Source organism: Amphiura filiformis, chromosome 4 (assembly GCF_039555335.1).
Source record: "Amphiura filiformis chromosome 4, Afil_fr2py, whole genome shotgun sequence".
Taxonomy (NCBI): Eukaryota; Metazoa; Echinodermata; class Ophiuroidea; order Amphilepidida; family Amphiuridae; genus Amphiura; species Amphiura filiformis.
This window is the reverse complement of record NC_092631.1, coordinates 43,854,621-43,872,900: the sequence shown is the minus strand read 5'-3', so window position 1 is coordinate 43,872,900 and position 18,280 is coordinate 43,854,621. Positions and strand designations below refer to the sequence as shown.

The 18,280-nt window shown below is 36.9% G+C and overlaps 1 protein-coding gene across 1 annotated transcript in view; it reads right to left on the bottom strand.

The window, feature by feature from the left end:
- The window catches only part of LOC140150916 (cytidine monophosphate-N-acetylneuraminic acid hydroxylase-like), a 64,283-nt gene that overhangs the window by 42,481 nt on the left and 3,522 nt on the right, over positions 1–18,280 (bottom strand). Inside the window, exons 2-5 of the mRNA XM_072173071.1 lie at positions 18,003–18,231; positions 13,102–13,193; positions 12,363–12,472; positions 2,193–2,383 (exon numbers count right to left, since the gene is read on the bottom strand). Of these exons, the coding sequence (XP_072029172.1) occupies positions 2,193–2,383; positions 12,363–12,472; positions 13,102–13,193; positions 18,003–18,214 (605 nt within the window). The 5' untranslated portion in view covers positions 18,215–18,231. The remainder of the gene's footprint in view (positions 1–2,192; positions 2,384–12,362; positions 12,473–13,101; positions 13,194–18,002; positions 18,232–18,280) is intronic.

Here is an 18,280-nt window from a genome sequence, read left to right as displayed (position 1 = left end):
CGAATTTGCCGAATCCTGGAAAAGATTTGGCTCCCATACAACTCACTAAGCCTTTAGTAATTCGCTTCAACAACGAACCTATTACCCAACCTTGGAACCTTTCTTTTTCAGTAAAACCAAAAGTCGCTCCAACTAGCAGTTGTTCTTTGCTGCTTCAGGATCTTACTGATCCAGATGTCGGACCTATAGTATTTTTTCTGACGATTACCTGGACCAATAACTCAGTATCGTTTGTCGTGTCAAAACCAGGGAACCAAGTCGTATTTTCTACATCCGCTCAAACAGACACAACGATCATGCACCATGTCTCGATCGAGTACGTTGAAAATAAGCTTTGTTTTTGGATCAACGGGGTATCAAAAGACGTCTACAGAACTGACGCTTTGGGAAGTCTCTATCACATCAGTATAAATTTTGAGCAACTGGGAATATTGAGCTTCTACGAAAAAAAAAAAAAACAAGCAAGAAATCATACAGCATTTCGTTGAAAAACACGTCTCGAATTTTACGGAGCACGAAGTTTTGCTGGACTAAAAGGGTTCGCAAAAAAATTGACTGGGTACGACGACAATCATGTTCAAAACTTCACGAACGACGAAGTTTTGATATAATAAAAGATGGTATTGAAAAAACCTAGTGCACCACAAATGTATCCCGATCTTCCCGAAGATCGACAGCCAGCGACCGGAGAGCAATTGGAGAGCGAGCAAGGAGTCCAATTCCGATTGAATGAGATTTCCAAGATCAGAGATTTCCTGGAAAATTAGGCCAACCAAAGAAACCAGCTCAGACGAACGTATAAAACTTTTTGGAACGTCTTTTATAACACCGCTCAAGTTTCCGGGCTCATCGCGGTTGGATCTGGAACGGGGCTGTGGGGACGCTGGCTACGGGGGTCGGCGCCGTCGTGAGCATTCCTCTCGGTGGAATCGCAATTGCTGGGGGTCTGGTCAGCGGAGTTTGCGTGGCCCTCGGAAAAGCGACCATGAAAAAGGTTGAGAAGCACGAGAGCGTCAAACGGACTGCCGAAAGTAGTTTGAACACTGTCAAGAATCTGGTTTCAAACGCCCTACAAAACGGACAGGTGAGCAACGAAGAATTCCACCTGCGGGAGATGGAGAATTACAGGAGTCACAAAGCCAACATTAAGCACCGAACTCGCGCAGCCCTGATCGAATTGACGGCTGACAGAGAAAGAGAGATTCGTACAGAAGCAGAAAACGCTGGAATGGAGCGGGGGAAAAAAGAAACTCTGGAGAATATCCTCAATACCGCTGGGTTGAAGAGCGAGGTAAAAAGCTAGAATTTAACTGTGTTTTGTGGAAGTAAGTTCAAAAAAAATCTGCCTGTGTGTTACCCCACCGAACTCGCGCCGATCTGATCGAGTTGACGTCCGACAGAGAAAGAGGGATTCGCGCGGAAGCCGAAAAGGTCGGCATGGAGCGCGGAAAAAAAGAAACGCTGACGTCCTTGAGCAACAACATGGGTTCGTGGGCTTCGGAGGCGGCCACCAGGAAGTAAAAAAATTAGAATTTAGTTTTACCGTGTGGAAATAAAAGAGATGGCGAATAAAAATCAAAACCCCGACGAAGAGCCGAAAATGCAAAACCTAGACGAAGATCTGGTCACGCTGGAAGTCAGAATGGAATTGAATGAGGAAGAAATTAGAAGGAATGAGCGAAACATTGATAATTGGTACTTTGGAATGGTCATTGGCGCAGTGTGTACCACAGTGGCTTTTGGGTCAATGGAATCCATGTTTCGCCAAAGTACACGAGCAATCGATGGCCTTCGGTTTTTGACTCGAGTAAAATTTCTTTCGTGATCTCGTGAAATTTTTTGAATTCCTCGATTCTTTCCTGGAGCGCTTTTTCTTCCCGCGTCACTTTTTTAAGACTCTGTCCTTGTTCTTGTTCCAGGGGCTTCCGACGGAATTTTCCCGTTTGGTCGGGGAAAAGTGCCGAGCACGTTTTTTTCGCAAATGAGGGGTTAAGCGGGGCTCCTGAGTAAAGGTGCTTCTGACAGGGATTTCCCGTTAGTCGAGGTAAATGAGCTGGGTGTTTCTGACAGGGATTTCCCGTTAGTCGAGGTAAAATGAGCTAGGTGCTTCTGACAGGGATTTCCCGTCAAAGTGGCTGGCAAAAAATGACACTAACCCCCCTGGACGACGGGTGACAACTACTAAAATTCACCTGAGATGGTCTGAATGCAAGTGGCTAATATAGATGAAATCTGCCTTCTCCAGTCTGTCTAACCAATCTGCAGGAGGTTCATGAAGGAGCCACCACCCTCTGGCAAAAGCTGGCCCAGTCAACCAAGGATCTGTAAACATGATGGTGCCATTGAAGTTGAGCTCCATACATGCATGGGCTAAGTAGGTGAACTGTTAAAGACAAAAACAAGTATTATATGAAATTTACTACTGGTTTAAACTTTCTGCATGGTTGTTTGATAGCATGTAAAACTACGTCATTTTAAAGAAAAGGTGAACACTGAGCGCTATTTATCTTTATTCTTGTTTTCATCTTTACAAGGAGTAAACACTGGTATAATAACATTAAAACATGAGAAAAAGAGCAACAAATAGCATGGACATTTTCAAAAAAACTTTTTATCATGAATTGTAAGGAATTACTTGGCTAAATCACATTTAAAATATATGTAAAAGCACCCTCAATTTGCACACAAATATACAGTTTATAGACTAAAAATTACCACAACAAAGCAGAAAAAGACGAATAAAGGGACAAACAAACAAATATGTATGTTAAAAATGGCTAAAAATATATGTCTTTACTACTGCGTGATACCTGTTGGTATTGTCCAGGTCTAGAATTGAACATTATACAATTTTTGTTAGAAAATTGAAAAAATGACCACATCAAACAACCGTGAAAATATTTTGTCAATATGCATCACTGCCCAATCAACAATTTTACCTGCCTATATACAGGCATGGGACTACGCATTTATGAAAAAGTCTGAAAAAGCGTGTAAAATTGGACAAAAACACCTGAAAATGGGCTGAAAATAAATAAAACTGTGGGAATTTTGACATCAAAAAGACTGGTTCCAGAGTTTTGACTGGAAATTCTCATGCCTGTATATAATTATAAGCATGCCTATATCATGTTTATTATGCCTATATCATGTTTATTATGCCTATTGCATAAAACATGTAACTATCCCATTCTGAAAGTGTACATTGGTATCCTGTGTCTATTGCTAGTGAAGCGTCATACATAATATGACAAATCAAATGAAGTTGTATTGTCAAACAAGCACAACATATTGTTTTACAATGAATTTTAATACCGTAACCACTCGGGTATATATAAGCCCACCTTCGGCTATAAGCCCACTCCCTATTTTTCAAACCATTCGGGAACAAGGGTGCACGCGGCTATGTAAGCCCAGCTCAGTCATTCTGGCTTAGTTCTTCACTCATATCAATGCTGTTCTTTCACATTTTAAGAACAAATATTTTAAAATATCAGTTCAAAATTAACATTCCGTAGTTCAAATTAAAAAAAATTAACAAAGATGATAGAAATTTTTGTTTATTGGGCATATTACAAAAGGGGAAGATGTTTCTTATTTTCAAATTTAACTACTAGCCCTCCCCGGTTATAAGCCCGCCCCATTTTTGAAGTGAAATTGCCCATCTAGGGGGGTGGGCTTATACCCGAGTGGTTACGGTAATATATTATAAATCACTATAACATTATGTTTGAGGCTGTAAACATACTGTCAAAAAAATCCCCAGCCTCACTAACTCAAAAAGAAATGGGCAATGTCAAAGTAATAATGTGGTTGAAGCTGAAGAATGACTTGTTACAAGGATACTACTCCTAATTACGAAGGATTGTTCTTTGTCCAGGAGTAGAAAATAATAATAAATTATATATCATATAAATAATTGTGAAAGAAGATCATAAAAGCATCTATACTATGGTCAGCTCTTACCCGGGGCTCTTACATTTAATAGGCGATAAGCATTGGAATTTTGTTACTGCACGAGACAATTAAGTTCCAGCTTATGCACACGTAAATTCTCAAAAGCGTGCATCATTCACACAATACGCAAAGCAGTGCGTATGTGATGCACCTCGCTGTGCATACACCATTCTATATCAATCCATGATGTTATGAGTCCTGCCTATTATGAGCTGATCAGAGTATAGTAATAACAAAGCCCTTATGACATTCAAATATCAATATAATGTAAGCAGAGGAAATGAAGATAACATTCACTTCCCTTCCTAATACTGTATCAGCTTATCAAAATAAATAAATTTATCAAACTTTAATTGACATATCCAGAATGTTGGGAACATTTCATATTGTAACTAGAGCGGTTCTCGGCTTTCGCGGTTCTCGGCATTCGCGGTTCTCGGTAGTGTGGGTTGGTCCGTATGTGACGTTTCTGTTCAGAACCTTGTGTGACCCTCCCCCCCAGAAAAAAGTCATCCGCCACCACTGGTTATAACAAGGGCCTTGTAAATGCAACTGGCGAGACAGAGCCTCCCATGACGTTTGTGTTTTCAGTCTGATTTCAGTTCCCTAACAGGTACAAAGTTTACGCATTATCATTAGGCCTACTAAGTATTGTATGTCCTATAATCTCTTATGTATGACATGGATCTTTACCATGATTGTGCAAGCCAAAAAAATATCATTTCAATACCCCAAACATGCGTTAAAAAGACCATGTTTTACACATGCAACCTCAAGTTTAGACATATAATTTAATTTGGCCTAAACCCTCATGCACGGGAAAAATCATGCCGCCACCATTGGTTATGACAAGGGCCTTTTAGGGTGCACACAAGTAAATAACCCCCCACTGACTTTCTGTACAGACAGGGGCCGGGAAAACAACTCAGTTCTTCAAAACTTCCCCTTTCTGCAAGCAGAAGGTCAGATGACGACATCCATTGTAGAAATTAATATATATGGATTTCAGAATTTTTTTTTCCAGAAATATTGTAAAAAGTTCAACCTATAACCCATACAGCTAACGCCACCTCACAAACAGCTTGGTGTTTCTGAAATGTAACACATTTTGAAAGTCATCATAAAAAGTCGGATCCTGCTAAATTTACACAGACAATCTAATTTACAGGCCTAAATGAGGATTAAATATGAATCAGGGCCTAATAGTTGCCTTTTAAGCCTTTTCTAATGTATTACATTAAGTCATATTGCACATTTCCTCGTTTCAAATACTGTTTTTTTTCCTTCCAGGGTGTAGCTAGACTTCTCCGTACTCCACTTGCCAATTGTGCTTCTGGCTATTGCATTTAAGCTTAAAACTCTGATTATTATTTGTGCACAATTGATAGATTTTCACATCTAATCTTTTCAGTCACCGTACTCCCTCTGTTTGTTAGCTTCCCAAGTGGACTACTGACTTTGGATTGCGGATAACATTTTAACACGGGATTCTATGGAGAGTTAGGCCAATTTCTGGCCTAACTAAAATTGGTCATGATGTAATGCATCTTTAAATGAATCTGGCTTGTGATTGGTCCCCCAGATATCGTTATTGATTGAGGATCGGTAGAGTAAACTAGTAAACCAGAGTTCGTAGTATCTGATCCAAGAAAATGCACTTACTGTGTACGTTTTAACAACCACTGTTGTCTTTGTCAACATTTGATGAGGAGTGACTGCAATAGATATGGATTTTCCCCAAAACAAAACAAACAAAAATAGGTCTTTTTGGGAAATAAAATCCATATCTTCAATATGAAAGGTCAAAATTTTTAATTGATCGTCGGCTTTTCCTCCCAGCTACATACACTTTAAGAATATGTCATTAGATTTATAAAATTTACTTCGAGGACTGTTATATATCAAAAATTTGAAAAATATCAAATTTTAATAATTTGTCATAAAATTTGCATTATATCGTGAATTTCAAAAATGAAAATTATTTGATATGAGAAAGACATTCTTCGTATTCAGAATGCAATTCGATATGTCTGATGTGCTCTCATTTCCCACAAAAAATACTGTCGAAACGCTCAAAACGCTCATTCCAGATCCCTTACGTATATGTCATATTACATGTTTCACATTTGTACGATTTTAAATAATTCTTTATCATGTTTATAGGACATGCTCTGTTATATTTTTATATCCTCTTTTCATCTATATATACTACTAAAATAATAGCCGTTGTCTGTCTGTCTGTGTGTGTGTCTGTCCGGCTATGCGTTCCGCCGCGCTTGAGTTTTGAAGGTCATCGGAGGTCAAGGTCTAAGGTCATAGGGGAAAAATACCCCACATGGATACAAAGCAGCAAGTGGATAAAAAGAATCCACTAGACAATCTACAACAAGTTTCAAGCTGCCCAAGCAGGTGACAAGGTCATTCCATTCAGCTTTTGGCTATCTGCCCAATTTGAAATGCACTGTAAATGTCTACCCAGAATGCATTGCTGCAAATTATGCTATAGTGTTTTCCCAGCATTCATTGCTGAAAATGATTTCTATCATGCGCCCATACCCCAATAAGCGTCCATACCCCAATAAGTGCCCATACCCCAATAAGTGCCCATACCCCAATAAGTGCCCATATACCCCAATAAGCGCCCACATACCCCCCTAATAGCTAAAGGGCTATTACAGCTACAGGCGCACTAGTACTAATAAAATAATAAGCGGTCTCTGTCTATCTGTCTGTCCGGCTTTGCGTTTCGCCGTGCTTCGACGCATCGCGCTGAAATTTCGCATATAGATAGGTATCGGGAAAAGCATGTTGGCCATGCGGTTTTCAAGGTCATCGGAGGTCAAGGTCAAAGGTCAAATGGGGGAAAATACCCCACGTGGATACAAAGCAGCAAGTGGATAAAAAGAATCCAGTAGACAATCTACAACACGTTTCAAGCTGCCCAAGCGGGTTTCATTCAGCTTTTGGCTATCTGCCCAATTTGAAATGCACTGTAATGTCTACCCAGAATGCATTGCTGCAAATGATTTGTACATTTCAAACTTTGTCCGATCGGGCCCAAACTTGCTGGCAATGAATTCTATAAGCGCCCATACGCCAATAAGTGCCCACACCCCAATAAGTGCCCATACCCCAATAAGCGCCCATACCCCAATAAGCGCCCATACCCCAATAAGTGCTCTCACAGCATCAGGGCTCTCACAGCCGCAGGTGCACTAGTTCTTGAAAAGATAGATCATGCTTTTTATTTCACCCATTGTGTATTTCTTTATTAATTTGTGTTTATATGGCGATTTCAAGTGGGATAATAACTCCTGGATGACGTAAGCATAATGTTGATAGATTTAAATATCATTATAAATAGGCACTTAATAATAATGATATTGAAATAAATTGATAAATAGATACATTAATAGATAAATAAATAAAAGATATATAAGCCTAGATAAATAATAAATAAATGATAAACTAGGAGTAAATTGCAAACATTAAATATCTTAGAGCAAATGAGCATTTAATAAGTTTTTGCGACAAATATTTTGGCCCTTCTTGTACGTTTTATCATTATTTTATCTTTTACTAATTCTTTTTGGGACATCCTCGCTTATTTATTTTTTTTTTTTTTCTCTTATCATTTGTGAAGTATTTTTTTTTTAGTACAAGTGATCACTGAGTATGTTTAACTGTGGAAATATCGGTAGATAAGGTGTTTTTATTTCACCCTTGAGTATTATGTATAAGTGTATCAACATACATTTCACATGTCATGATTTTTCATTGTTTTATTTTAAAGCAATTCTTTAGTGGGGTGCATGCTCTCATATATAAGGTGTTTTTTTTTTCATGTTCCTCTTGTCATTCTTGATAGATGGCTGTTTATTTATGTCGCGTGTTAAGTATTTTTTTTTTTTTTTTTCGAAGTGTATAATTATCATCAGACACATGTCACATTTTTATGTATGATGTTGCATTATTTAATTTCAAATTATATAATTTTTAAACGTACTAACGTAGTTCTTTATTTTTGTTTCTGTGAATATCATCCGAAAAGTAGGCCTCCTGCACATTATGATTTTCCTTGTTTTATTTAAACTCTTTATTGAGGTACATGCTCCTCTTATCGTTATTGACAAGTCAGCACATGCTGTACGCTGTTTATTTATTTCGCCCTCATTTTCTTTACTTTTGTTTTTAGATCTTTAGTTCTTTATTTTTGTTTCTGTGAATATCATCCGAAAAGTAGGCCTTCTGCACATTATGATTTTTCCTTGCTTTATTTAACTCTTTACTGGGGTGCATGCTCTCTGCTGGTTTTTTCATGTTCCTCTTATCATTATTGACAAGATAGCACCTGCTGTACGCTGTTTATTTATTTCGCCCTAAATTATTTCTTTACTTTTGTTTTTAGATTTTGAAGTTGATATCATGATATCACACGCTATGTTTTATACCAACCGCATTGTCTGTTTAAAGACAGTTCTTGTTTTAAATCCTGAATACAATGTCAACATTCAGTTCGTTCACCTCACAATGCGGTGCGATGTTATATAACTGTATATATTGCAGGGTTGCCAAACCCGCGATGTAATAGGCCTAGGTCAATATGACGAGTTTTGAAGATTTTCCTCGCGACAATTTCCTGTCCTATAGACACCAATTGATGGTTAAGAAAAATATTGCATAACTTCTCAACATTGGCTTACGCGACTTCTGGTAGTTTTTTATCTCATAGAAACCAACGGTTGATAAAAAAAATATTGGGCGACTTTTCAATGATTTGACCCGCGGTTTGCCCTCATTTGTTTGGCAACCGTGGTCTGCGTTAAGTGAATATATTTCGGTAAGAAAACAATTATCATAGACCATGTAGACAGAACGGACAATGATCATAGGCGCGCTCCTCCATTTTGAGAAATATACTTTTACACACACTACATTTATAATTAAAATGATCAGCCTTAAGGGATCTAAAATGAGCGTTTATTGCGTTTCGATAGTATTTTTTTTGTGGGACATGAGAGCACCTCAGACCTATCAAATTGCATTCTGAATACGAAGCATGTCTTTCTGATATCAAATAATTTTAATTTTTGAAAATCACAATATAATACAAATTTCATGACAAATTATAAAAATATGATATTTTCAAATTTTTGGTATATAACAGTCCTCGAAGTAAATTATATAAATCTAATGACATATTCTTAAAGTGTATGTAGCAGGAGGAAAGGCCGACGAGTCAATTGAAAATTTTGACCTTTCATATTGAAGATATGTTTTTTTTCCCAAAAGACCTAATTTTTTTTTTTTTTTTTTTTAAAAAAAAACATATCTTCAATACGAAAGGTCAAAATTTTCAATTGATCGTCGGCTCTTCATCCCACCTACATACGCTTTAAGTATAAATCATCAGATTTATAAAGTTTACTTCAAGTACCGTTAAATATCAAAAATATCAATTTTTAATGATTTGCCATAAAATGTGTATTAAATTGCGAATTTCAAAAAATCAAAATTATTTGATATCAGAATGACATTCTTCGTATTCAGAATGCAATTCAATATGTCTGATGTGCTCTAATGTCCCACAATAAATACTGTCCAAACGTTCATACCCCAGCCCTTAAAGTTTTACCTTTTAGTGGGTTAAGCCAAACCTAAGTGGATGAAATATAAATCAACACTTCTGGCACTGATTGGTTTCCATAGTTGTTATATGGAATACGAGCTGTCTGTAGCTACAAAATTGTCTGCAAATCGGCTTTTGCCGGGCCTCTCTTTTCGGCGTTTTCTCATTAAATTAGGGTCCCGTTCAAATAAAAACTAAACTGGTGTCTAGATGTAATCACAGTTAACACACCAGAAAAATGATAGAATATACAACAACCTAGTTACACCTGTAGACCGCGAACAAACATGCACCTGGCCAGACCTGGCCGTATCACTTACTGTTCTCCCTACGGATACCCTTAAGGGTCACACAATAAGAGAACAGTGCTAATGTGTGGTGACTAAATCTTTGGAACAATGGTTTGAAAGTGTTTTTGACATGCCTGAAGGATATTGAACAAATTTAGCTTAGGCTGCCCTCTTTTAAGTGTTGGGCATTTTTGTTAGGGGTCAATTAAGGTCAAACAGGGGTCAAAATTATAAATGTCCCAATTCTTTTAAAAAATATACCAAATTACTCATCTGATCATAAGGAATCCAAAAAAGTATAGTGTGGCCTGTCAGCGACCTTAAGTTACTATGGGCAGATATGTGACAAAGGTCAAAGCACTCCCAATTTCAATGATTTTGGTGCCTAGTTATACATGTTATATATTTTTTGACATGACAAATTCAACTGAACAGCTTTAAAAAAAATCCAAATGCATGTCAAAAACACTTTCAAACATTTGTTTCAAAGATTTGGTTACCACACATTATCACTGCTCTCTTGCTATTGGTTTACACAAAGTAGGCCATGCAATCTCATATATGTTTTTATATGTTTTTTGGGCAAAACTTAGTATCAAATTGTGTTTTCTTTGCAATTACATCCAAGGTACATACTTAACATGCATATGTACCATAGTTTACAATCAGCAGTTTATATTTACTTAATGTTTGCAAGACATTTACAACTGCAGGTGCAAAAGTAATCATCTTTCTTTCAACTGCAATGATGCTAACAATTCATATTAAAGGAGTATTTCGTGATCCTAGCATCCTCTATTTATGTCATTTTCATTAGATATCCACGAAAAAACCTATTCCCAAAATTTCAGTTGATTCCGATTTTGCGTTTGCGAGTTATGCATGATTATGTGTATTACACTGCTCCATAGACAATGCGTTGTAATTTCGTTCTGGTGCACCAGAACGAAATTCAAATTTCACGATATCTTTGCTAAACGAATTAATCTGCAAGAAATATTTTGTACATAAACATTATGTAGCCAGAGTATTCCAGTGATATAAAAATCTCAACTTTTTTTGAGAAAAGTGGGGGGATGAGGCTGTGGATCACGAAATTCCCTTTTAATGCTTCAATATCATTTATATTATGGGCAACAAATTTTATTAGTCGGCTGCTGATTAATAGGCCTATAGTATATTAACTTTAGTGACACAATGTGTGATGTTTAAATTGGTCCAGATAAAAAAAAAAAAAAATACTACAATATGGCTACATGTACTTTTTAATTTCGTAAATATTTTTTTTTTATTTTAATTTCAAAAAGCGTTAAGGGGAACTTATAAGTTGTTAATCCTAAACAGTTTGGGTGGTCTAAAAGAAAAGATCGCCAAACTTGCTGGAAGTTAGTTGTAGAGGTGTATTTAAAAGGAGGCGTTTAGTTGTCACTAAAATAGATTATTTTTAAGGAGTAGCGGCAGCGCTTAATAGCAGTTAAGAGATCAGTCTATCAGGTTTCCTTGATAAGGGCGCACCATTAGATTTCCAGGGGGGGCATGGGAGTTTTTGAAAAAAAAAACTTTGCCCACTAGTGAGAAAAAAAAACTTTGCCCACTAGTGAGGCGAAAAAAAAAAAATTTTGCCTCACTGATGAGTAAAAAAAATTCCCCACCCAACTTTGTATAAAATGTACATTAACATTGAAAAAACAAAATTTGGTCCTCTTGGAGGCGAAAAAAAAAAAATTCCGCCGCCTTCGGCGGCGAGAAAAAAAAAATTCTGCCTGACCCAAACTCCCATGCCCCCCCGAGAATCTAATGGTGCGTCCTGCACATTATGACACCACATTGAATAAATACATACATATAAGAGCTTTTAAAGTGCTATTTCAAAAGATCAATGCGCTAAGTGATACACTGCAAAAAACAAAAGAATGAACAAAAGCAAAGAGTCAAAAAGGATAATAATGACCTCAAGAAGTAAAGTTACAAGCAATTGAATAGACAAAGGTCATCCAGTTTTAAAAGTGACAAACTGGCCTATACAAGGCGCAAAAAGATTCAAACAAGCGCAACAAAGAGACAACACAGTTTCTTCAATGAAGCATTATTTAAAGCAGTTTTTATTTCAGTTTTTACTTCCCTGTACTTTTCATAACTTTCATTTTATTTGTCATTTCATTTGTTTCAGTTTTCTTTTGTTCCTTTTCAGTGTTATCAAATAAAGGCATGCATAAATTAGCCATTCACCCCTCTCAAACCAGATGTCTAGTCCGTCGAGTTTTGAATAGGCGAAATTGTCATTTAAAAACTGGACCTTCGTCTAATCAAATGCTTGTAACTTTGCTTCTTGAAGTCACATTGGATTCAATGGGGTGTCATAATGTGTCGGATTAGTTAGGGCATCTATTAAACAAATGAATTTACCCAAATATGGTTTAGTTTTAAAATTAGGATTTTTCTTCCAAGTGTAAGGATACTTTTTTGGCACAGTATATAGCACCCACCTTGACTTCTCCTTCTTTAAGAGGTTGAGGGTCTCGTGCATTGAACTCCCACGGTTGAGGTGGACGCAATTCAACTAAACTTAACCGATCCTGATCGTCTATCTCCGCCACTATATGATGAGAAATAAAAGCAACACCTTGCAAATTATAACACTTAAAAAAAAAAAAAAAAGCATTGAAAAAGATGACTTTCACAAGTCAGTAACAATGTGCTGTATTTTAATTTGCACAGATGAATTTGAAGCAAAACAAAAGCTCATTTATCTATCTAATGTACCAAACAGACTGCCTAAGTGTTTTACTTGCTGCCAAAATTGAAACAAGTGAAAAGTATTTGAAATCACAGAACCAGGTATGTGATTTCACAGATTCGGTCTCTGAATTCAATCAGAGGAGTCTGTGAATGTACAGCGCCCAAAAATGATATACTAGTACTAAGGTAACTAGTTTCAAATGCTGATCCCCTGTAATAATAGTGGAAGTGTCCAGAGTAAAACTGACATTGATTTGATATACATACATGTACCTATTTGTGAAACGTAATCAACACTGTTACAACTTCCTTCCTTTCCAATGAAACTTGTTCCGCATATGATATAACGTAAGTTTACCATCAATAGTGTTTTTTTCTCTAACAAGGATCTGACTATGTGACAATGACTAGTACACTTCTTGCTGCCTACTATACAATGTAAGAACTCTTAGGGCATGTTAATCTTGAATTCAATGTATTACTTACCTAGCTGTTCTTGGCTAAAACTGTCAGGTGGGTTGACATATCTCATGGTTTTGGCATCTAGTTTCCATCCATGCTTAGTACATTTCATAACACTAGGTGAAAGGAAGGAAAAAGAAGGGCGGTCAGATCTTTCCATATTCCATCTTTCATTAAGGCCAACAGATGTACTCATTAAAACACTTAGTTTCCAGATTCGAGGCGGTTTTGATAGGAGGAGCAAAAACGTGTATAATAATGCCCAAATAGGCTAGTGGTGGCTCCATTTTGAACACGTTTTGTTCACACCATCTTAATGAAAAACATATCTCATAAATTTTACTGGGGTAATGGGTCGGTGTTCGGATTTATTGGAAGGAGCTTATTGACTACTCAGACCATTTTATTGCGCCATTCATTCTTTCAATACCTTAATTTATCATATGCAATACATGAGACATGACACATGAATATACTCAGTTTTAGATGCAGGAGGAAATTAGTGTTAAAGCTGCAAGAGCGAGTATTGATTGTACGTAAAGTTATCTGGGAATGGTTGTGCTTGAACCCTATACCTCAGCACTGTAAAGCGACGATAGAAAAATATGCTAGCTCGCTCATCCACTGTGGTAAAGCTTTCATCTGATACCAAAATGAATCTCTAACTAAGGTTTTGCAAGGAAAAATGGGCGATAAGGCTGTCGATCTGCATGGTGATACCTTTTAAAAAGAGCATTAACATAACAATGCTGATTCTCAATCTCTTAATATATCATGTGGTGTGTCCCAGGGTAGCATACTGGGGCCACTCTTTTTATGTCACATGATAAGATCATATTTTAAAGTATATACCCAAACTGTAAATTGATGTTGTGTGCAGACGACAGTACTTACTTACAATCCTAATTTCTCATAATGGTCCTAGTGTCATATGACAAAAATTAGGCCAAGTTCTTGAGTCTTGCAGCGTGGCAATTGGCTGGTAGACAACAAACTGTCTTTACATCTCTATGATCTCGGAAAGACTGAATGTATTATCTTTGGCTCCAAAAGGAAAATAAAAAAATGTTGACAATTTTTCTGTTGAATGCTCTGGCCAGGAGTCTGTGAAATATCTGGGTATTAACATTGACCAATCTGTGTCTGGGGAAGCAATTACAAAGAATATTATTCAAAAGGCCAATTCCAGGATGAAATTTATGTATCACAATGGCAGCTGTCTTAACCAAAACTGTCGCAAAATTCCGTGTTCAGCTTTAATTCAATGTCACTTCTTCATGGTATTCCGGTCTTACATGTAGTCAACAGCTCAAAAACAAACTTTAAATCACTTAAAATAAAATGTTGCGCTATATTTTGAACCTAGAACCTCTGACACATATTGGTGAAACTGAACTCGGCAGTCTGAATTTTTTTGAATGTAGAGTGTTGAGTAACATTTTTTAAAATTATGTCATGTGCACCCTATTTGTGCCAGTTTTTTACTAAAACGTCTGAAATTCATAATTACAATACCAGAAGGCGGCTTTTGATTTCCATGTGCCTAAAATCTAAAGTTCAGCTGCAACACTACTTAACAGTGCAATACCGGATTGGAACATGCTTCCAAATGATATCAAAAACATCCCCAATCTTAATCAATTCAATGTCAAGGGTCAGCCCTCGAATTAAGGATCTGAAGGGGCACAGCAACTTTTTTAGGGCAAGTTGATAATTGCCTTGGATTTTCACTGAAAAGGCAAGGCAGCACGGCAGTTTGTAATATTTCAAGAGAGCATCATGGCAACTGTGTAAATTTGAAAAGGGCACCAAGGCAATTTCAAAAGTGAAGACAACACACACAAACATAGATAAATGATTTTATAATGAAGGGGCAGGGCTGGGGCACCGATGGCAACTTGATTAGAGGGCACGGCAAGTGACTGCCTTGGGTAAATGACTTATTTTGAGGGCATTACGGCAGTGGGGATGGGCATCCACAGCAAAAATGCCATGGGTGCCGTGGGTTAATTCGAGGTCTGTGGGCCCTAAGGGCGCAACAAGGAAACATCAAATGATCCTAATCTCCCATACAGAGGTACATGTATAGGCCTATATGTATGTAGATTTCATATGGAGTCATCCATTCAGGTAACCCACCCAATTAACATATGGGGGTCATTGGGTGAGAACATGACCTTTTTTTAATGTGAATCTTTGGGTGAGAGCCAAAACAGCGCCACAAAAACCTCGAAAATCGAATTTCTAGTTCTAAATGGCTTCAATTTTCATTTTTTTTAAAAATAAGTAACAAAATCAGTGAAAAATGAAAGTTGCTGTTCAAGTTGAACTTGTAAGGGTCTTTGGGTGACAGATCAAATGGAAAAATAGGGGGTCTTCGGGTGACAGAGCATGTGTTCGTAAAAAAAATATGGGGTCTTTGGGTGCTGAAAAAGGGGTCTTAACAGCCCTACATACGCATCACCTCCAAAGTTGGAATGCCCCCAGGCTCTTTGACCCCAATGTGCAAATAAACACATATTTATGAGCTTTGTATGTGTTGGGTACAAAAACTCAGCTTTAGAATAATGATTATTGAATGGAGGTTATTGAACTTGACAATGAGGCATGATGTTATTTTAGCTTGATAGTGCTACATGTTTACAACCCTGCAAAATCAATTTACACCAATTTCTTATGTTGTGTGCAACATTTTTCTTTGAATTGAACATTGTTTTGTATTGCCACAAGGAAAAATATTTCCATAAGTTTTTTCCTAAACCTGGCATTACGGTAGCGATAAGACTACTCTGGTAGACACTATCAAGTGTGGAGTTTCCAACCACCCTGAAATTCAGTTTGCCCCCCCTCCAACAAAAAAATATTCCTCGCACCGCCACTTCTTGTATTATATAGCACCCCTAATTTTATGCAAAATTTGTAGATAGGTCCTTGCGGTAACCCACTTCTATGGTTTTTAATTTTGAGGTCCCTTTACTTTTAGTGCAAACTTTATACCAGATGTGACTTAGTTTTAAAAATATTCCCAGTATTCGTTCGGTACAAAAATCCCAATTTCACCAAAAGTGCAGCAGGGTCTTGTAGTACTAAACTATTTATCGGCCTACTACATGTATGTCAGAGCATGTCAAGAACAAAATAATAAAGCAAAATAGAATTTAATCAAAGTATTCTTCCTCATTCACAATTGTTCTATCTAACCATACATGTGTATACTCTTGTCTTCAGAGTCTATGTTACTGTTAGCTAAGGCATTATTGCAAAAATTAGCTAATTTTAACATGCCTGGTTTATTTTCATGAAACAATCCATGAAACATTTTGATAGCTGCTTCCTTTTACTAGGCAAGCTCACTGTGAGCCTGCAGAGTCCTAGTTGACCACTTCCTGTTTTTAATGAGGTATTGCCATCAATATGGAACTGTGACACAGCAGATGATGTTGTATCTTGCAGCACAATTAGCAGTTAGAACATATGTTTTTACCCCATAAGCATTGATAAGAAACATATACACATAATTTTTCATTTCTCTTGAATTTATACTAAAGTAAGTACCGTGAAGTTGAAATTTTCGCATCGGTACCGTATTGCCCAAGTTGTTGAATTTGCAATTTTAAGCTTCCTTACATTGTACACAAAAGGAATATATTCGCATGTTGTTATTTTTGTGGTAGCTGCACTTGAAACCTGAAAAGTGCAAAAATAAATGTAGCGTGAAAATTTACACTTTTACAGTAATTGATATTCTGTGGGCCTACTATTGTTTCCAATTTTCAGAAAGGATGTGGTATCTTTTCCTTAAAGCACAACCCTGATTGTTTCATTTGGGATGTAGCATACTGATATTTTATAAATATGCAGACTTCTATTTATTTTGATTATGGGTCCAATTGCGTTTTTTTGACATTTTTGAAAAAAATCTAAAATCTTTTTTTGTTGCGATTTGTAATTATTGTTCGCGGATTTGGAGAGTCACTGGACCTAACATCAAGTGCTACCATCATTAAAAAAAAATTGGATTTTGCGTTTTTTTTTGGTAAATCGGGGTGCGTTTTCTTGGCCTCCAAAATCGCGTTTTCTTAGCAGGCCTAGATTATGATATGAGCTATGTTCTGTCTGTGCTCATCAATGCATATCTTGTGTCCACCAATGGACAGGCCTTAGAAAAACAAGGCAATTCTACAATCTCCTTGCAGGAAAATTTGGTCATTTGGAGGGAAATTTTGCTTTTCTGTATATAAAGAATTGTAAGAAATGGTGGAAAATCCTGCAAATAAAGATGCAGGGAATTTTTTTCTCTTGCCAGGAAATAAACACAATTTCAGGCCTGCTTTAGTTGAAATATATGTCTTACATTGAATAACATTTTGTTGGCCTGAGAATTCATTTCACATTCCAAACTGAGCATCAATGAGAATTGACCCAAATAATCACCAAAACTATAAAACATGTGTTTGTTACTAACTATAGGACTTCTATTGGCAAAACCAAAACATGCCACATTAGCGGTTCAGTGACTTCAGTCAATAAGGTACAGTATATTGCTGATAATAAACATGATACATGCTGGGAATGAAAAGGGCTCAAAAGTTATTCATCACCCGCAACAGCCAATTTGAGCACTTTTCATTCCCAGCATGCATCACTTTTGCCTATCAATTGGTATCAGCAATATACCTTATGGCAGGAATGTTCAAAGTATGTTATTCTAAATAGAACAGTGTTAAGTTTGAGCTAAAATCTGTACACATACAAAAATATTGTAGTCACTTATTTAATTGTAATGAGCCTGATTACACTACAGATATGGACATACATTTTATAGCCTTGTTTAATGCTATTGCATGGTATATCTTGTCCCAAATTAGATTTAGTATTCAGTACCGAGCACAATTTAACCATGTAACAAAAACCAACCAACTCACCAGCTTTCTGGCGCTTCCTCAATATCTTTGATAAATGTGCCGCCTTGATGTTTACACTTGTTGCGACATGCCTTGAGTTCACCATCATCTGGATTATTGAATACCACATACTTCTCATTCTCTGACTTTGTGATGAAATTCACACCATCCTTAAGACTGGTGGTCTCTTCATGAGAGAAGGTGAGTAGAACCACGTGCTCTTGCTCTACCATGATGAGATATGAAGTACCTGTTGAAAAAAAGAAAATTAATGGCCACTGTGAAATAACAAATTTCAA